Raw genomic sequence first — 21,822 nt, forward strand, 5'->3', positions numbered from 1 at the left:
TTTAAAAAAAATCTAGATATGAATCTTTGCATTTGATTAATATTTGCATGTGTATTTGTATTTGCCAAATAAAATAAATATAGATATGAATATACTAATATTCAATCTTTATTCAACCAGGTTTCAGCCCTACCTCAAATAATTGTAAAAAGATTTCATGATTGTGTTGTTGATTACTCTTTTATATATATATACACTCTTTTTTTTTGTCATGATTTTACCACATTTTTTATTCTTTGTAGATCGAGGTCATAGTCGGGTGAAACAATCAACTGATACAGTTGTTTGTATTAAACAGGTGGCGCAACTCCTTGTAGAAGTATGTCAATCCCTTTCTTTTCCCTTGACCGCACTGCAACAACATTGCAAGCTGAATCCGAAAAGACAGCAGAGATAGTCCTCTCCCCTTACCTAATATTTGGAAGCTCTTCAAGTTTATCCATCTTGGCATGGACCGCTACGGGCTGGGAGTGAAATGTAGTCCCAGGTCCCAGCCTTCCAGCCACTTCAGTTATGGTGCCTTACCACAATGTCTTGCCATAAATCAACTTAAAACTCCTACTTGTCCACATTACAGAGCAGCAAAACAATTGGAGCCTGCATGCACCAGCACACAGTCCTACCGTCACCAGGAACGGATAGGATTTCAAAAAAATGTGACAAGAACTGCATGCAGACATGCCTGAATTCAAATTTCAAAATTTCACAAAGATACACTGCTCCAGCTGCATGCATATAATTATAAATCCTTTCTCATCAACTTAATGCATTCTTCATCATCATCATCATCGATATGATGCTATCTTCAAGTTCTAATGACTAATGCTCTCCATACTGAGATATCTAGAGTGTCAGGGTGTTCATGTACAACTCTCAGACAGACCATACTACTAACTTACACTTCATCTACGCCTTCTTCCCTGGTGTTAGATGTCATGCTGCTGCTATTGCCCTTGTGCTGCGCTTCATGGGCTGCTCTTTGACGCCTTGAAAGAAGCTCCAGTGGCCAGGAATCTGATGGTGTGGGATATCTGGCATGTGGCCTCCTCACATGAGAGGGGGGTTTCGGAGGAGCTGGTGTGTTGGCAGCCTCTGAGAAGGGATGGAGCTCTTGGTGGAGGGGGATGACATAAAGGGCTCCGACAGGTGGCTGCTGCATTGGCAGTGCAGCGGTTGTGGGTTGTGGCGGAGCAGGAGGAGCCACCTCTTCTCCATCATGCCACACAGGATTGGACTGCATCCTCTCATGTAGCTCATTTTGCAGTCTCTCGATCTCAGCTCCGAGGACCGTGTTCTCATCTTTCAGCTCATTCTTTTCCACAGCAACCTGGTCAGAATTCCAGACAAGTTTTAGTGTTAACTTGGGGTACAAGTAAATCATTAAGATCATGATGTGATCTTCCAAAATTTACCCTAATGCTGATTCTGACTTTAATTGGAAATATCACATCATATACACATGAACCACCCTTAAATCTCTAAAGCTACTAGTTTCATGATCCGAGGTCAACAGCCTCCAGACTGCATCAAGAAGGACCAGGAAAAGCATGATGTCCAGACAGAAAATTTTTCAGAAAGAAGCTAGCAGGAACTGAAGGTCCAAGGAAACACATCCTTCTCCATATCGGTTTGGGGTATTGTAGATATTTGTATTAAATTTGCTTTTTTACCGTTCAAAATGGTAGGAAGATGAACTCACGTAGCAAATGTGCATTTTTTCTGTTCAAACAAGGTAGGAGGAAGACCACATGTACCATCTATGGAAAAATAAGGTAGATTTCTGACAGGCAGACATTAGCTTTAATTAGAATATTAAATTCACCAATAATCAAAAAAATAGTAGCGGAGATGTCAAAGTTTTCCCTTGTATAGACTAGAGATAGTATATAAATTGGTTCTGGACTATATGTTTGTTTTTTACATGTTTGTCCTCCAGGTATGGAGAAAATTCAATTTATAAAGTTATTGAAACACCTCTGTTATAGTTTGTCCTCTTCTAAATGAGAATAATATTTTCCAAACATGAAGGACAGCGACATTTAGAAACGGGATATAAATATTATTATTTAAAAGGGTTTGTACTGTGTTTGAGGAACTTACATATTGAGATTCAGTCACCAAAGCAGCATTTTCCATCCTGAGGGACTCTACCTGTGCAATGAGATCTTGTAGTAATCGAGTGGCATCACCTAATATAGAGGCCTTGCCATTATTCTGCCTCGCTGGTTCTGTAAATAAACGCATTATGTTGAAACAAAATTATAAAAGTTCTTCATATTTCAAGAATAACAACATGAACAAAATGCGAAATGGACATCCATAGAAAACAATAATCACAGTTATGATTCTGCTTATGAGATGTTATATTAGGCAATTGACATTTGAGGAAAAGATTCCACTCCAGAAGATGATGCAGACTATCTCTTATTAAATGGAAGCCTCCAGCACAATCAATTGGCAGAAATATGTTGATGCTGGCAGAGTGGCATCAAATGAATGCCCCGTACCAGCCTACCTCAATTCATTTTCCTTATTATGATCCATTTTCCATCTAAACCATCCAGGACAATCAGCGAGGTAGAATTAAAACAAGAAATGAAATTCCATCTTTGGAAAACAATTAGTTTATAGAAAAAAATAGAAGAACAAAGTGCTACACTAAATTTTCAGCAGAAAAGGTTATATTCTAACTTTTTTCAACAGAATAATCTGCGTCGTTTAAACTAGTTCATAAAGTCAGAGCACATCTGGGCTACAACGACAGTGTCATTTGAACTTTTAGAAAAAAGGATAAGAGGGGAAAACTACCCAGTGCATGGCCCAGCTCTGAAAAGAGCTCATTTAAATGATCACGTTTCAGCTTTTCTCTCTTAGATTTGTGTTCTTTCTTTGGCACTTTTCTTGTGTCCTTTTTATTGGGGATTGACCTGCACCAGGAAATAATTCAGAAATTTAAGCTTATTAAAAAATAAAACAGAAGCAGAAACTACAAAATAGAGCAAACATAGAGCCCCACGTAATATAAAGTAGTAGAATAGTAATGATAAAGCAAAAACACCACGAAAGTGGAGGGAACATATAGCACAAGGATATGAAGTTAAACTTTGGACAAATGTCTGATGGAGGATTTGCAGCATAGTTTGGGAAATTAAAGATTAAACATGTACTAAAATAACTTATATAATACACTGAAGATGAAATAGGTACCTGGAATAATCAAATCTAGAATTACAGAGCATAAAAACAAGCTTCTTCTGCCAGGCTCTGAGTTTATCCAGCAAAGAGCATCCAACAGACAGAACAATCCAACTTCTAGCAAACAGGACGTATATATACACTGCTGCTGTAGCAACAGTAACTTAAGTATTTTCATAGTTATTATCTCTTAATGAGAATAATTATTCTCTAATATTTGTACAGAATAGAAGAAATACAAATACAAAATGAGGGGATCAATATCCAGCTTGGTAGATTCAAAATCCACCATAGATTGTGGTCCAAGATAGCAAATAACAATTGCAGCAAGGAATATGAGCCTTGACTTAAGTGAACAAAATATAGTTGCATCACTTATGAGACAAACATGATACTTTAGCTCATCTGGTGTGAACTCATCACTATCTTTTCCCTTCAGTGGATATAGTAGACAGAGATGACTCCCAGAGTCCCAACGCACACGACTTTATTCATACATCGTATAAGGATATAAGATGAATAGGTACATTGAATGATTTACCTTTTTTAGCAGTAAAGGTTCCAATTTATGAAGGGCGACTTTTGCTAGAGACGTATTACCTAACTTTTCTTTTCTACTTGGTTATGTACAACATTTTCAAAGAAATTTTCCTCAATCCCTTCTTTTATTTTTCTCATAGATCAATTTTCTGTATTTATTATTTTTCCTTTAAGAATTGACTGCACAAATTATGTAAAGTCAGGCTTAAGCTTGGTGCATATAAATATGGGGCATTTGTTTATATCGAAATTTTGGACCAGATGCTTCCAAATTGGGTACGAGAGCTGCTCATAAGATCCTACACCATGCCAACTCAATAAGTTAGGTGGCTCTCAACCTGAACTTGGAAAAAATACTTAAGAAGCGACTATTCCCAGAAATGCAATAAAAACTTGGCCCTTTCGTGTCCCCCTATATTCTTTCCCAAATTGCCGAAGACAAGTTAAAACACCCAACAGCTGCATTAGGCTAACCAAGCAAAATCTAAAGAGGAAAAAAGAGAGATGAACACTGGTAGTTGTTGCATAGCCTTGATAATAACCAAAAATGCAATATAAAGAATAATAAGAAGACAAGTGCCACCAGACAACACTAATTAGGACCAAATCATTGCGCCAGTGCAAGGGAAAACCTATCACAGATTTGTCTGCTGAAAGGTGAAATTAGTTTAATTAGAATTGCAAGGCTTATTTATATCTCAAAAATTCAAGTTAGCTCTAGCTCATTTCGATGGACTGAAGAAGGTATACAAAATGGACAAAGCGCTGGCATAAGCAACAAAATGTATACAGTTGGATCTACATGGAAAAAAAAAGGAAAAAAGTTTTCTACTACTGCATGTAAGTCCATTACAAATTCGCAAACTCCGAAAAACTAATTCAGAACAACCAATAATTACTCACCCGCCAACTGGTTGTTCAGCTATAGAAGAGGGAGGCTCCGTAACCATATTTAAGCTACAGAATCTGCATAAATCACACAGTCAACCTAATAAGATCAGATGCCAGTAAGCTCAACCTTCTGAGAAGACCCACAAGACAAAATCTAAACCCCATGGTTATAAATTCCAATCAGATCGAATCAAACAGAACCACTAATTAACACTTCGGGTGCAACGAAATGTAAAACCAACCGAGAGAAACCAATTTTCTTTCCCAAAGATCACAATTTTCCGCACATGATACGCATAAAATCATTCAAAATAATTCTTTCCTGAAAACGAGAAAGGCAAGTTCAAAACTTTATCTTCGTTTTCCTACCGTACATGACAACAATAGAACTGGAGCAAGAAAACTAATCGGCAGACAACTAGACGTTATCCGTCTTGAGTTTTACGATACTACCATCACTAAATAAAACCGATACCATAGAAATAATTTCTAAAACCATAACAGCGAGGACTCAACTCCCGAAAACCATAATATCTAATTTAAACACAAAAAAACTTTAGGGAAAAAGGTCAAATTTTCTCCAACCCTAATCAAGTAAACAACAGGCAGCAAATCCAGAGACAAAACCCGAGACCGGAAAGAATTTTTTGGAAAAAGAATAAAAAAGCCAAGATTTGAGAGGAATACGATCGGAAGCAGATACCTCAAGCCTGGAACCGATTTGGGGGTCGTCGGAGAGAACAAGGAAGAGGGAAGAGATGACGGAGAGAGAGAGAGTTGTTCAGAATCAACAAGGGTTCGTAGAAGCGGGGAAGGCGGGGTGCGATTCGACTGGAGAAGGGGAATTAGAATAGGAATTGAAAGGGAGAGGAGGGAGCGTGGTGGGAGCATCCCACGCAGCAGCGTGTGGCGAGCACTATCGCTTTATTGGCTCCGGTCCCAACAGCGTGTGCCTCCACATGGATTCCGGCCCCATTTGACGCCATCAGCTTTCCTCCCTCTCCTTCTTCAATTACCGATATCTCCCTCAGCGTCAAGCCTCTCTTTTTTTTTTTTTTTTTTTTTTTGCTAAAACAAAAGGGGTAGGGGGAGGAAGGGACAAGCCCACCCCCGCATAGCAGTCCCACTGGGCCCCCGCCCCGCCAGGAGAATGTTCGATGCGGGCAGAAATGGCCGTGTGTTGGGCACTCCGACCGATTTTACTTATACCCTCCCCACCCATAGGCCCGGCTCAGCTACTCCTCTGAGCTCTAGCTCGAGTCCCACGTGTGAGTACGTCACACCCGGCACCACTCCGGCTACTAGCGGTTCAAGAGCGGTCCTACACCACAAGTCCAAGCAGTGGCCAAAGTAGTGAGCTCCGGTCCACAATTTAATCGTCGCCGCAGCGATTCGAACTTGGGACCTTGTGGTTAGAATTGCTGTCCAGTACCACTAGGCTACCACCTTGGTGGCACATCAAGCCTCTCTTTCTACAGGCTTTTACTCTTAAGGAGAAGCAAAGCGCGTGCGAAATACTTGCATAAAAATATTGGTATAAACATTTTTAGTAAAAATAGTAACCACAGTATAGATTTATAAGAATGGCAATGCTAGCATTGATGGTTGGTAGCATGAGCGAAAATAACATGCGTTAGTATTTGACAAATAAAATTATAAATTGAAATGATTCTAAAGGTGGCAATCGGGTCGATTAGATTGGATATAGATCAGATCGAAAGTTCATTAATCCGAACTCGGCTTATTTTTTAAATAGATCAAAATTTTATATGTGAATTTGATCTGTTTATTAAATAGGTCAAGTTAAATAGGTCATTTGATAGTTTCGACCTAATTATTAAACGAATAAAAATAGATAAATAAGCCAAAGATCTAAACCTGAATCCAATCCATTTAATAAAAAGATCTAAATAGATTAACCTATTTATGATCCAAATCTGTTTATGTCAAACTTGAACCTGCTTAAAGCGGATGTTTTGTGAGTCGAATAGACCGATCGAATTATAAATTGCCACCCCTAAATGATTGATACATTTATAAAAAAAAAAATCTCATTTTAAAGTTTGAATAGTATTTTTATTGTGTGAATGATATATGATTGGATGTTGACATTGTCGAACCGGGCTAAGTCAATTTGTTCATAAATCATACTTTTATGTGGTAGGCATAATATATGTTAATGTGTTGATACCTTTGAGTTATTATAAAGTGGGCATGCAAATAACATTCTCTCCATACACTTCTACATTAATAGATTAATTTATCCCAATAGTATATTAATAGTATCATTATCTCTCTGTGTAAATTTGTTCCCAAAGAAGAAGGCATATATATAAAAAGATACAGCTTGCTAATTAATTGTAGACATAAAAATAAAGAAAAACGAATTTTTAAAATATCTATTTAGAAGTAAGTTAAGTAAGTTTATTTCAGGAAAAACTTGACATGATGAAAAGCAGTTAAAATGTCATCATTATCAACTCTATATCGTAAGAATGTTTGTTCTCCATTTAGCATCAACATAAAAATTATGCTGATCAGTAATTTCAACAAATGCACCTACACAATCAACTGTCGAGTATGCATATATAAATGAATTCACCCACAACGGGTGCTTGGCTTATAAAATTGAACACTTCATTGAGAGAAAGGAGGGGGAGGGACACAAAGAGAAGGGAAGAAATTTTGATCATTCGGATGAGATGGGTAATTTTCACTTGCTTAGGGGCAATTTTTCTTTTTTTTTTTTTTTTGCTTAAAAGCAATTTTTTTTTTTTTTGATACTAAGGATGGTGGAGAAGGAAAGCACGAAGAATCGGAGGGCGCGCGCGTGGGGAGCACGTTCGCTGGGAAGGTGGGCGGACCCGAGCACACGCTTCGCGGACGCGTGCGCGGCACACGACTGGCCACCCGTCCCCCACGTTTCCTTTGGAATTTTTTGCCCTTTTCCCTTGCAGTCACTCGAACATTTTTTTTTTTTTTTTTGGTATAATAAGAGGGTAGAACATAGATGCAAACTAAAAGATTTACAAAGTACTACATCCCCATAACATAAAAAATATTTTACTTACAGTAGAAAAATTATTGGTTGGATGAGATCCATCAATCCAACAATGCATCAATTTAATGAGACAGCAACATGCATAAGAGAGGAGAGAAACAGCTTAGAAAAGAGAGAAAATAATGCGAGAAAGGAGAGAGCGAGGCCGTCTCCTTCTCCTCACACTCTCCTCGCTCTTTCCCCCCTCTCTCTCTCCTATTTTAACGTGAACAGCCTCATATGGCCATCAAATACGTCAGTCCTCATCAATTAGACAACTTGACGTTGATGTAGGAGCTTGAGTTCAATGGATGGGACCCAGACAACAATATTGGCAAAAAAAAATCACATGACGCATTCAAGAGGTAGGTTTTCTAGGACCCACGTAAAAGCTTCATCATGACATATTTTTCTAACAGGGTAGTTAAACATTATTTTCTGCGACTCATATTTCTTCTATCTTTTGAAACTAGATAATGCTTACCTAGATGGTTTACCGCCAATCTTTCATTCAAGGCAAATTCATGGGACCTTTAATTATGTGATGCAAAACCAGTCTTGCATCGTGTTGTTCACTGGGAGACATTTAGTTGCTCATGTCATGTGTAGTGTGGATTCACAGTCTGTATTGCCCTGGATCTGTGGATTGCACCAATCTCCTCCTGTCATATGGCATGGAGCCTTTTGTGGTAGCATGGTTGGGCCGATATCAAAAACATTGCAATTCTTTTACCGAGAAAAAAAATGGCAATCATGCATTACAAAGAAAACCTATTCATATGGAAGGAGCAAATTACGAACTAGAAACCAGACCCCAGAGTCCAGACTGGAACTGGAAAGCGAGGTAGCTGAAAGCCTTCCACATTGACTTCACATTGGTGAAGGTGAGGCCCATTTTGATTCATACTTTTGGCGTCTGGCGATGAGAGCCGAAAAGTACCTAATAACATGAACTTGACTGATTGTGCCAAAAAGACTTCAAAAAAATTAACATCCATACTAATCTGGAGGTCTAATAAGAACTCAGAGCTCCCACCGGCCCTTTGCAAATTGGGAATTGAATAATTTTCTTTTGGAATGCAACAAATCATTGAGAAAGAAAACAACCGTGCAATTCGAGCAAAATTAACACCCCATAAGAATTACTCAATGGAGACATTATGGGCATGTTTCTATCACACAGCCTTGATGATATAAATTTAGTTTGCATTTTACCCTTAAGTAAATGGGCAAACAGCTTGTGCATCCAATAATTACATATAAAATACATAGTTTTGCACATATTTATCTCCGTGGTACAAAGAGCAAAGTTATAACAGAACATAACTTGAAAAATCCTGCACTAATCTATGCATATCCACCTAGAATCTTGTTGGTAGAAGCACCATCGACATGAGGCCCGTCCTTATGTTGTACTGCTTTAAGCCTACCGTAGTTTCATGAGGGTTGCCTAACCATACGACTGCCATATCAATATTCTATCATACAAAGATTTCTTATTCGAAAATCACACTTCTACTTTAAAGGTTTTAATTTCCTTGGCAGCCAAGATGGAATCTCCTTGTCTTGATTCTTCCGTTCAATGCAAGCGCTAGGACATCATATTCTTCCACAAACCAGAGCTCTGATACAGCTGCCTGAAAGTAAACTCCTAACAGTAAGCTAAAGTTTAGCAGCCATAAATATGTTTCTGGGGTATGAGAACAAATAAGGACTTGACATATTGGCAATCATATGGTTCAAGCCTACTCGAATAAAAAGGCAAATTTCATTTAAATGTAAAGGAATCTGCTATAGACCAGAAACTACCTCAAAACCACGAATCTTATTGTTAACTTGTGCAACAAGCTCATCAAAGAACTGTAGTGGGTCATATGGTTTCTTCATCTCCTACAGTAAACAGATTTATGTAGTAAGATGATATGCTGAACTGAATAGTAGTCAAAACAGAAATAATATGCATGGAGATAACTTTTAGGAAGTTCAATAACCGCAAAGAATTAACAAATGTGAGAATATAAAATGAAGCAGCTTATGTGGCTCAAGTCAATAACCGCAAAGAATTAACAAATTTGATACCTATCTTTAACATACGTTCAAAATACCTCTCAGACACTATCTTTATCTACAATACCGCAGGACATGTTTTAAGTTAATATTAAACAGTGGTTTTTATATGGAAAACACCCACTAGAACAATTAATTACATTTCTGAGATCTATTTGACATGTTACCTTGATTTGGACTTTCGGGTGTCCTAGAAGTCTCGCAAAGGAAGTGTGAAGCAAAACAGGGTCATACTGCACAAAAAAAAGATAATATCAGAAAAATGGCACATGAAAGCAGAAATAAATCATAGCACATTCCAGTTAACTTGAAGATATCCTACAGATACATATCAGTTTATTATTTGAAAAAACCCACCTAAACAAGACTTGCAGTTTGTATGATGCTTCTTAAATTAATCACATAAAGAGCATAAAGTTATAGATTATTAGAAGGAGAAGAGTGCAAACTTTTTCTTACCAGTTGCTTTTCAGGTGCACGTGGAAGGGCATTCCTTAATTTTGCACGAATCATTGTAGGATCTGAACCAGAGAGGACCTAGTAGATAAAAAAGATCACCAAAATTAGAATATTAATAGCAGGTATATGCAGCTATAATCATGAGAGTTTATGGAGTTTAAATCAAGCAAACGGAATGTCAGAACTGACATTCCAAATGACATTAAACTAAGATAAATAATGTAGCATTCTTGGATTGGCCAAATTTGCTGCCGCTGCCGCTGCTACTGATAATAAAAGCAGCCATGGCAATAATATAATGGCTGTGATAAGTCAGAAATGAATTTTTATACCCAACCATCTAATCTCAATCAAGGTATCGTTTTTAGCAACCAAGTTTGACAAGTTAGGACCCTCACAAAGGACTCAATGGTTTTAAGTATTTTTTCCGCATCTTTTCTCACAACCTCCATCCATGTTACTTTTGAGTCTTTCCCTCCTTTTCTTACAACCTTCAGCACAAATTAAAATACCTTTCCTTACCAATCCCTCTTAGATTTTGACAATACATGTCTATACCATCTAAATTGATGTTCCATCAGTTTGTCCCTAATTTTTCCAACTTTTGTGACTCCTCCAATATACTCATTTATAGTTTTACCATACATCCATCATAACATTCTCAGTTATGTCACACTTAACTCGTTACCTAAAACGAAGATCTACCTCTCACCCGGTTGAACCGCCGGGTTCACTAGTTGCCAACAACTTCTAGTTGAATTATTTTCTTGTAGTCTCGTTACGCAATACGACCTCCTTGGTTCCGTTCTGATCGAGCATCAAAGCGGTTAAATCTAGCTTTCTCACACTCACATACGAGTTGGCCTCCTTTGGAATCATGCTTCAATTAGAGCATGCACATGGGGCATTTTTCTCATCCGATGGTTTGTGGCAGGAGCGCATCCATTTTGCTCTCGATTTGCTCAACATTCCAAGTCATACAACATCGCAGACTTTTATTATTATTATTATTATTATTATTATTATTATTATTATTATTATTATTATTATTATTTATTTTTGTAAAGCTACCCTCTTTAAGTCCCCATGGTATATGCTGATCGTAAGGTACTATAGAGGAACCTCTCTATTTTGTCCAATCAACTCTAATTCTGTAATAAATATCTTTATCTTTCTCTCCAGTATTTTAGAAAATAGATCCCAATAACAAAATCAGACACTTTTGATAAATATGATCACTAAATACAAAGGAGGCACGACTGATTTAAGCTCCTAAGACAAGAACAAAACAACTAGATCTAGCAGCATAGAAAAATAACCATCCCAATTTATTCTTCAAGTATTGCATGAAATGAGTATGTCTAAAGAAAAGGAGACCAGCTGGGTGCTAGATAGTGTAGGTAAGAGGCCCACTTATCGCCAGCCTAAAAATTTAATTCAGTGGAACTCAATTAGTTAATATTATTTAGAGGACATGTCCCAGGTGCACCAGTTCTTTTACTTTTCATAAATAGATGAGATAGAAATTGTGCAGCGTGAAGAAAAAATATAGCAGTCATTCAATGCAAGGTGGAAATAATAGAAAAACTAAACATTCACCTCAAGAAAAACATCAGCCTATATGTGAATCTTGTCTTCCAATCTATTCTTCATTTCTTTCATCTATAATTTTTGAACATTATTCAGTAGTTCTGGACTGCAACCATTGAAACTCTAGCTGAAACTAAAGAAACATTTCATTTTCACTCAGATTAAAAACCAACAAGACTGCTATCTATGTTACATGGACTTGAGTTTGTGTGTCAGGTGCGGATGTGGCTAAGCATCAGATTCTTTTAAAGTGAGGACCCGTGCGGGCGTGTGTTTAGTCCCACATCGATTATTCACTGGGTAGATCTTGGGTACTTATACAGGATCAAGGAACCCAAATAATAACTTCCGGCTAGCCATTTTGGGTGAGATCCTGGGTTGTTACAAATGGTATCAGAGCGGACCCAGCCCATAACCTATGTGGACTAGGGGACACTGCAGCACGGATCCATTGGGGCTGACCACAGGCCAATCGTGGTGTTTGTGATTAGATTTGAATAGATATGAACCCTTAGCCTGACGAGGACGTCAGGGCTTGAACGGAGGGAGTATGTGAGGACCCGTACGGGCGTGTGTTTAGTCCCACATCGGTTATTTGCTGGATATATCTTGGGTACTTATACAGAATCAAAGAACCCAAATAATAACTTCTGGCTAGCCATTTTGGGTGAGGTCCTGGGTTGTTACAAATGGTATCAGAGCGGACCCGGCCCATAACCTATGTGGACTAGGGGACACTGCAGCACGGATCTATTGGAGTTGACCACGGGCTGATCGTGGTGTTTGTGATTAGATTCAAATAGATTTGAACCTTTAGCCCGACGAGGACGTCAGGGCTTGAACGGAGGGAGTATGTGAGGACCCGTGCGGGCGTGTGTTTAGTCCCACATCGGTTATTCGCTGGGTAGATCTTGGATACTTATACAGGATCAAGGAACCCAAATAATAACTTCTGGTTAGCCATTTTGGGTGAGGTCCTGGGTTGTTACATTTAATATCTAAGAATTTCTTCTTATAGAGCCAAGTCCAAGTATTGTACCAATATTTGCAAATAAGTTTCAGGTTTGTGTACCATGGGATGGACTGAAGGGACTGGGTAAAAAAAGATTGCTATATTTTAAACTTGTGTTGGAAAAGATCCATCCTAGGATTGACAAAAATAAACCAGGCTTAAGATAAGATGAAAAAAGCAAAATCGGACTAGATGGAATACCAACTATAGTATGGACAAACTGCACAGACTAACACTTGACTTGCAAATTGTGTAGTTTTAATAAGATGATGAAGCACAAGGTCATGATAGACATCTTGAAAACACAAAATTACCCCTTAGACGAGCAATGGTGGTATTTGAACAACACCAATCAACATGAAATCAAATTACAAAGTCACATCATGAGCTATAGACAATAGTACTGTGAGGACCCGTGCGGGCATGTGTTTAGTCCCACATCGGTTATTCGCTGGATAGATCTTGGGTATTTATACAGGATCAAGGAACCCAAATAGTAACTTCCGGCTAGCCATTTTGGGTGAGGTCCTGGGTTGTTACAAATGGTATCAGAGCGGACCCGGCCCATAATCTATGTGGACTAGAGGACACTGCAGCACAGATCCACTGGGGCTAACCATGAGCCGATCGTGGTGTTTGTGATTAGATTTGAATGGATTTGAACCCTTAGCCTGACGAGGACGTCAGGACTTGAACGGGGGGAGTATGTGAGGACCCGTGCGGGCGTGTGTTTAGTCCCACATCGGTTATTCGCTGGGTAGATCTTGGATATTTACACAGAATCAAGAAACCCAAATAGTAACTTTCGGCTAGCCATTTTGGGTGAGGTCCTGGGTTGTTACAAGTACATGAAGACTATTTGTGATTTAAAAAGATTTCGCACGGCCAATATGGCTACATACCAAGAAGGTTAAGCATTGAGTCAATTCTCTTAAGAACAGATAAATAAATAAATCATGAGAGGAAGAGCCTAGCTATAGTCATAGCGATAAAAAATGAACCTTGCCGAATCCTTGAGGTATTTGAATTGTTATTTGTCATTCATCCTAGTTAAGAATTACACATGTTATATCTCAACCTGAGTAAAGAGCTGAGATAGCTTACTGGGTGGTCAAGACTTGTGTATAGACTACTAAAAAGGTGAGGAAATTTATTGGTTTGCCTTTTGTATTTGATATAGATGCCAAGACTAGTAGAGGCCCTGCAGTGAATGTTCATCATGGATAATATATTATTAGTTGATGAAACTAGCAAAGGCGTGATTGAACAGAATATCTACATACATGAGAACTATAGGTAATAGTAACTGCATACATATTTTATCATTGTTGCATGGATTTCTGACCTTCTGCATATATAAAAAGAACTACCGCTTAAAAAATCTGGCCGATATTGCATCTTACAACATATCTAGGAAGACTAATGCAAAAGAACAAGTTCAGCGGTCATACCTGCCAACATCCTAGAAGCACACCAGTTGACGTCAGCACCACTCTATCCAAGACAATCTTCAGGGGGCAAAGAACGTCTGCAACGCCTTTAATAGCACTTGCTTCAGCTTCAATCTCAATAAACAGGATGGACCACATTAGTACAAGAAAATCTAATCTAGGGGTAAAAATAAAAACTGACAGGATTTTCTATACCTCATTTTCAGTTGCAATAACAGGTGTTAGATGATGGGAGGCATGGAACATACTGAAGTGATATAGACTTGCATTTTGAAACCAGATGACTAAACATAACAACAGAAAATTCATCAATAAAATGATGATAGAAATTCCAAGGGGCACAAAAGCATTAAATGAGAATTATGAGAAGAAAATCAGATGCTCATATACAGATTGTAAAACTCAAGCTGCTAGCAGTTTATAATTTTAGAGGGTATGACACAGGGAGGGGAACTTAGGAGGAAACTAATAAAAACATACATACATCAAGGAAATTGAAAATTCAGCCTCCAAAAGGCCTAAGTAATTATTTTTAAGACAGTGACAAAAGGTAAAAGAGTTGAATGTGTCTCTAAGCTAATATTCTTGAACTATCTGTAAGAATTACAGAATGAAAGTAAAGAGAACAAGTAAAACCAAAGGCATTACCTCCATCAAAATAGGGAAGAAAGATCTCTCTGACAGCGTCTCTGTAGCAATCATAAAAAAAAACATGTATGTGTAACCCAAGAATCTTTGATAAACAAATATAATGAATAAATGATAAAAAAAGTTAGTGATGATCAAAATTTCTATATGCAGGATCATACAATTATTTTCTCTATTTAGTATTCGAACTGATATTCTCTTCAGAGCTCAAAGACCTGTCACAACAAGTTCTCACCGAGAAACCAAGCAAATAGAGAATTTTTAAAGCATACAATGTCAAACAGATAACAACATTGAATAAAGTCATCATATGCAGAAAGTTTAAATGAGAATGGTTGATAGAACAGCAAATTAGTTGTATTAAATTAGATTCATTTTAGACCAATATATAACGAATGAATTGATTCCTCCAAATGCTACTAATTGCTCTGAAACCGTTGCCTTGTTGCTAGTATGTAATCTATAATGTAACTTTAAATATATTCAACATATTTGTGTTTACCAAACACTACCAAATTAGAGTGAGAAATGCCTTTGTTGCATGTGAAGTTATAAGAATGGTGTGTGTGTGGATGTGGGCATGTGTGTAACCTGCGGGGGAGAATCTGACAATGTTAGACTTTAGGAGAGAAGTCTATAGCCTGAAAATATCACATGCCCAACACAATAAAGAATCATTACAAGTATTTGTTTTTTGCAGCATTGTTAGTAACACTTTGTGATTGTAAGGTGCAGTATGATATCTACCTGGATAAATAGTTGACAAATTGGAAGCTAGGCATGAGAAGTGATATGTGACATGGAAGCAGAAAAGGGATAAATTAAAATGCCCTTAATGCAGAATTGAAAAATGCAACACAAAATGCATTAAGATCCACCATTAACCACTTGAATTGTATGCTCTTGTTTTCACAAGGTTAATCACATATCCTGTAAGTTGCCCTTTGTGGTTTGCAGGATAGGAAATTAGGTCAGATGTAGTTTCCTAAGAAATCTAGATAATTGTGCCTACAAGTAGTAATGTGATAATGGTAGTGAGAGCTGAGCAATCAGAAACACAGATCTTGAAAACAGTTCGCACATTTGGGAGATTACAGAGTATTGCCCTGAATTAAGCTCCAGGCAACTTAAAAAAAAAAAATCATCAAAACGTTAATTGAGACCACTATGAAATATGCAAAGTGGTCCATCATGAAATGTGAATATATTTAGTTGATGCATTACAGAAAAGTTCCTCAAAACTTTCCATTAATTTGAATGTTAATAGATGCCAGCATAAGAGGTGCTCCACCATAAAAAGAGGAAGAGGCAAAGGCAGAGGGGAAGAAAGTAGTACAGAAGGATAATACTGAGTTGAATCCACCCTAAATTCAAAATAAACATTAACTGAATTTTCATAATAATTCTTCATTTTCTTTTATTCCCCTAATACTGTAATACATGGCTCTATATGGAAACTAGATGAGTCTGCATACCAGTTTATATTAGCGCAATACAACCTTCTAAATGACACATGAGTAACTGGTTTTACAAACTATGACATGATATTTCCATCTGCATGAAAGAAAGAGAATAAGAGCGAAAATCAAAATAGAAAAAGAATGGAACATAGGGAATCCAAACCACCAATATTATTGCACTAATTTGTCTCAAAACAAAGACATGCACAGGAAGAGAGAGGCAATTCAACTTTACCATTCAATTTTGCTTATGCATTAGAATGTAATCAGTTTTATATTAGTTTTCTGAATATACCCTTGAGTAAAGGATAAAACCAAATTTTAAAATAGCAACCACTATAGCTTTTTAGGTCTCTCATTATAATATATTTTTAATTTTATAGTTATAGTTCCATATTAGTTTGTTTTATTTTTTTGGTTTCTTTTAGCATTTATTACATACATCACATTTTGCCCTTTTAATTAATTTAGTTTATTATATATATTTCTATTTTTATATTTTCTGTATCACCAGTTGATCTAGTATTATATTTTAAATTTATTTTTTATATATTTTGTTTTCTAATTCTTTTTGTTTGTATTTATTCTTGCAAATAGATATATAGCTTATGTTCTTTTATGTTACATATAGTTTGATGATTTGATTTCTAAATTTTTCTCCAATGTGCATTTCACATGCCCATTTGCTATTATATACATAGAGTTGACTTCTAAATAAAAAAGTAAATCATTATTTTTTACTTTACACCATAAATGATGCTACTTCGTTCATACCAAATATATCATTTATTCTTATTTATATTATAAATAATACTGATTAGATTATATCGGTAATATCATTCATTCCCATTCTTATGGAAATGATTGTTCTCCTTATTTAATACTTGAATCATAATTCCTTTATTTAAGGGAGTGGAGATTCCAAAAGGAATGTGATTCCATTGTTGCACAAGCCATAATTGGAATGAGGTCAAAATTGGAATCCCAATTCCATTCTAGTCCCCATAGCGCGAACCATATATAGTTCAAGAGACACATGCATGAATCATAATTAATGAAGCCTAGAAACTCTAAAATCACGTACATGAACCATTTGGTTATATTCTCAAAAATCCATATTTCTCTATTAAAGCACCAAAGACAACCATCATTCGATTTCATCATCAACTAGCATATAACCATTGTGCGAGATGCAGTTTTTTCTTCTTTTTTCAATTATTCTTAAAATGCAATATAAAATAGACAATAGAAACTGAATAGAATATAATAGATATAAGAGCCTAATTATTTTCTAAAATAAATCTTTGATATTAATAGTATGATATGCTATCACTTTACAAAAAAAAGTGTATATGTTTATCGATCGACATAGAAAAATAATATACTATTGTAAAATAATAAGATCACAATCCAATTTGCATATAGTAAGAAACCAGAAAAGGTATTGCATCTAAGAGATATTACATACAATATAGTAGAGTCATTGGTTGTTGTACTTTCACTTTCAAATAAGATCATGATCATAAAAATGCAACAGAAATGAATTAAATAGTAGTGTAATCCAATGACCAAGGAAAAATGTTTTTCATTAATATCAACATACGTTAAGCAAATAAGGTTATTAATAATATCATTAACTTTTTTCATTAATTTATTAGTACTAATAAAAATTATTTATTAAATAAGATTTAACAGGCTAATAAACGACTTATGATCCTAAGTCTATAAACAGCAATATTAATACGTTCATCCATGCAGCGAATGGAGAGCACTGCACAAGCAGAGCCTCTTTTTTTTTTTTTGTGTGTGTGTGTGTGTGTTTTAGATTCTAGCAAAATGCCAGTTATCCAATGAAGGTTGTGAAAAGTTGGAAGATTGTATTAGTCCTTTTAGAACACAACAAATCCTAAAAAGCACTAACGACCAAAGAACTCGAGGACAAGTTTCATGTAACAAAAGTCTATGAAGCAAGTAACCAATCATTTTATATGAGTCAATTTTGATGAGTCCATATACCTAGCCCATATCTTACCCTAAGTGAAGAAGTCAAAGTCTAGTTAGTATTTATTAGATAGTTAATACTTGGTGGTTAAACTATAAATACTTGTTCTGATTGATGAATGTAATTTTAGAGTTTCTAGTCTTCATTAATGATGGTTTATAACATGTACCTATTGGAGTGTATAAATGTAATTGTTACTTGTCTTTTTTTAAAAAAGTTGTGATATATTACTGCAAAGGGATATCAACTACCATTCCGTATCTCTACAAAGGCATGTTCATGGAAAGAAATACAATGGAGAACTGATATGAAATTTGAGTGTGCCTTTTTAAATCTAACGGTGGATTCCAGTCTCCTCTGTCTCTTGTGGTAAAGCCCCTACAGTGCAACCGACTTCACTAGATCTAACCTTTCCTCCAGTGCTAAATAGTTTTCCACTAAACAAAATTAGCATTAGCTTAAATGATCAAAAGAATTACGTACGAGATAGGCGTCGAAAATTCCCTACTCAGGTAAAGCACATTTGCTCGAACTGGAGGATTAGCAGCCTAATGTCAAAGAAATATAGAAAGAAACATCAGAGTCAATAGAAAACATAGATATAAAAAACGTAATCTTTAAACAACAGGGTAATCTACCTTAAGTACCGGAGTGACTGCGCCATCCTTCAGAACAAAAATATCAGAAAGAGCTAGACTCTGCGAAGTCTCTCCGCCTTTAAGGAAGGTCGCGCCGTTCTCATCCAAATCCCGCGCCATCTTATCGTACAAACGCGAACGCCGATCCGCGATCGACGCAGGGGATTCTGATCCACCTCCCCAGATCACCAAATCAGCTCAAATTAATCGAATCAACCAAAATCCAAAGAAGTAAAAAAAAAATGACGAGAATCTTGGAGCGGAAGTCTGGGGATTTATTGGGAAAAAATTACCGGAATTGGGCAAGGAGGAGTTTTCCATGGCAACTCGGAACGTGAGATAGAAGAGGAAGGCGGAGGAGATCCAGATCAAGGTGGCCTGCTTTGATGGTACGTAGTTGCTTCGAACCCTAGCCATGGATCTCCTCCGCTTTATCTTCCACAAGCCTAATATTACCTTGGGAGTTGGGACTGAGAGCGTGAAGACCGTCGAGGTCACATCCTTGACTTATCCGATAACAGCGCCAGGGTCGGCGATGAAGGCAAAACTTTTTAATTTACTTTTCTAATAAACTTCCTTTTTAATAGCAGAGAGCTTTTTTTTTTTTTGGAAGGAGGATTGAAAAAGATTATACCATACTACTAAAAATATACCCATAAATCAGAAAATAAAATATTTATAAATAAAGACGGTAACCCACTAGAATCCCACAACTTTTATAATAACAAAAAGTCTTTAGTCATGTAAACATTATAAAAAGTATATTTACTTTGATATCTATCACCAATATATTTTAAAAATTATCGGTGTTTTCCAGCTGAACCCACATTTCTTTTGCTATTTTGCTTTAATAGTCGCTCTTCTTAAGCATATTTATTTTTTAAAATTTATCTAATGCTAGCTATCAATTTTTTAAAAATTAACTTTTATTTTTCTAATTTTTCTTTCTATGTTATATATAGAAGCATAACTATGAACTTTTCATAAGAGATTAAAATCTTTGGATCTTATTGGTTCTCAGTTTCTATTGAAGCACGATGAATACCCTTCCTTGACCAGGACTCTATGTCCTCATGGATTAGATCAACTTAAATATATCTTATACTTTCATTTTACATGATTTTATGGACGACATGGTTTTTATTTTAGATTTCTTTTTACCATGGACAAGTTATAAAAAAAAACAGCTTTTGTATTTTACAATTTGTTTTTTCTAATCACTTGTATAAGTAATTATATTTCAAAATATATAAATTTTTGTTTATCTTCTCATCCGAAACATGCCACCACGTGCATACTTACTAGTTCTATGTGTGTAGATTTGGATCATAATGAAATCTCATCATGTTAATTAACGGTGATTGCATTAGTATTGCAACCATATGAAAAATTATGTGACACATTGTTCATAAAAATAGAAAAGATGATGATAAATCATGTCATAGTAATTATCCATCAAATGTATATTTCAATGGTATGGATTTGATATAATGGGACCATATACATCAATAGAAATAAACATGTGGATCATCTATACCACGAGCTAGCATGTAAAGGTTTAGTTACACTAGTCTATCTAATATAGAGTGCCAATAAGCTTAGTTAATAAAGTCAATGGTTGTTGATACCAATGTTTTGGGTTTGAACATTGACCCCACTCAATTTGGTCCAAAGTCCCATCATACTTCTCAAAAAAAAAAAAAAGGAAAAAAATTCAGTACAATAGCCTATATAATTTCAACATGCCCATATAATGGAAAGCTACAATACTCATGCATAAATATAAAAATTGATGGTGGATAAAAATGTGCTTACAATCGCCCATCCAATAACTTTATTAGGTTAGATATATCCCACGTGATCGAATCAAAGCCATCCATAAATTCAATCACAAACATCAAATGTGATAAATGGTAGTTAAATTATAACAACCAAGAACCTTATCCAAAAATTGTTAGTGTGCTGGTACAAGCTTTCACATACTCTCTCAATTTAAACTCCAGCATCCATGCCAAACTAGAGATCCAATCTTATTATATCCCGTCACAAATATTACAAACAGCCCATGATTAGCCCTAGAATGGCCTATTTGTGATAATTCAGATCTCATCCAAAAAATATTAGCTGGAGTTTTATTCAAATTCTTTGGCCCTATATAAATATCCAAAATATTCTCAATGCAAAATTGATATAGGACTAAACACATGTGAGCTATTCTATTACAGATATGAAAATATTTATATTCCTTTTAGTGCTAAAGCTATCAATTTGAAAGATTTCCCCAAAAAAAATAACTTAGGCACTAGTCTCTCTCTTTGTGCTGCCTGTTATGTTGGTTTTGTTTAGAGGCTCAGTTTGTCAAATACTGGACTCGCATGTCCCTACGACTCCATGCCTCCAAAAACTTTCCTACTGAACTGAGAGATTAGCTCGTCTACATGAGCTGTTGGCCTGGGTTGCATACTCGTTTGATTATTAAAACAGGCGGTGCCTCTCCTTGACATCTTATCCACCCATTTGTGGTGTCATGCGTGGGCACTTAGAACAGCACGCCTGAAGCGGTGAAGGAGAGTTCAGGCTAGGTAGCTTGATTGCTCCCATGGAAATTATTATGTCCATCTCTATGTGTCTAAATTTGCAGCTCCACGCAGACGGATGGGGTATGTCAATGGACTGGACGTAGCTTTTTCATGCGAGGAATGTTGGGAGGGGAAAAGCTAGCTGATTAGATCTCAAGACATATATTAAGAACTGGATTGGTGAATATATGTACAATCTCATGAGAACACATAAGGTCAGCACGTTTACTTTTGGTGGCGACTCTGCTCA

The 21,822-nt window shown here is 36.4% G+C and overlaps 2 protein-coding genes across 8 annotated transcripts; both read right to left on the bottom strand.

Moving 5' to 3' along the window:
• Positions 1-655: 655 nt before the first annotated feature.
• On the bottom strand, positions 656-5,606 carry LOC103719994 (transcription factor BHLH062-like). 2 transcript variants are annotated; one of them, XM_008809492.4, is made up of 5 exons: positions 5,330-5,606; positions 4,639-4,701; positions 2,809-2,927; positions 2,101-2,228; positions 656-1,327 (listed from the first exon to the last, which is right to left on the bottom strand). In XM_008809492.4, exons 1-5 carry the CDS (start codon positions 5,515-5,517, stop codon positions 896-898), a joined length of 930 nt encoding a protein of 309 aa, XP_008807714.3. In that variant the 5' UTR covers positions 5,518-5,606; the 3' UTR covers positions 656-895. The 2 variants fall into 2 exon arrangements, with proteins under 2 accessions (XP_008807714.3, XP_088567416.1); XM_088711290.1 differs by having other exon boundaries at positions 4,639-4,723; positions 5,330-5,461.
• A 3,249-nt stretch (positions 5,607-8,855) lies between these two features.
• Positions 8,856-19,513, bottom strand: LOC103719995 (uncharacterized). Of its 6 annotated transcripts, none has more exons than XM_008809493.5 (10): positions 19,287-19,513; positions 18,994-19,169; positions 18,839-18,903; positions 14,894-14,934; positions 14,441-14,529; positions 14,246-14,359; positions 10,193-10,270; positions 9,901-9,966; positions 9,476-9,556; positions 8,856-9,303 (listed from the first exon to the last, which is right to left on the bottom strand). In XM_008809493.5, the coding sequence occupies exons 1-10, from the start codon at positions 19,408-19,410 to the stop codon at positions 9,196-9,198; spliced, it is 942 nt and encodes a 313-aa protein (XP_008807715.1). In that variant the 5' UTR covers positions 19,411-19,513; the 3' UTR covers positions 8,856-9,195. The 6 variants fall into 6 exon arrangements, with proteins under 6 accessions (XP_008807715.1, XP_088567456.1, XP_088567457.1 ...); XM_088711330.2 differs by having other exon boundaries at positions 8,856-9,317; positions 18,994-19,160; positions 19,287-19,502; XM_088711331.2 differs by having other exon boundaries at positions 8,856-9,299; positions 18,994-19,160; positions 19,287-19,501.
• Between the last annotated feature and the right edge of the window lie 2,309 nt (positions 19,514-21,822).

The sequence above is a fragment of the Phoenix dactylifera genome, chromosome 15 (genome assembly GCF_051530095.1).
Source record: "Phoenix dactylifera cultivar Ajwa chromosome 15, Ajwa_hap1_PhDact_Kaust_v1.1, whole genome shotgun sequence".
In the NCBI taxonomy this organism is placed as follows: Eukaryota; Viridiplantae; Streptophyta; class Magnoliopsida; order Arecales; family Arecaceae; genus Phoenix; species Phoenix dactylifera.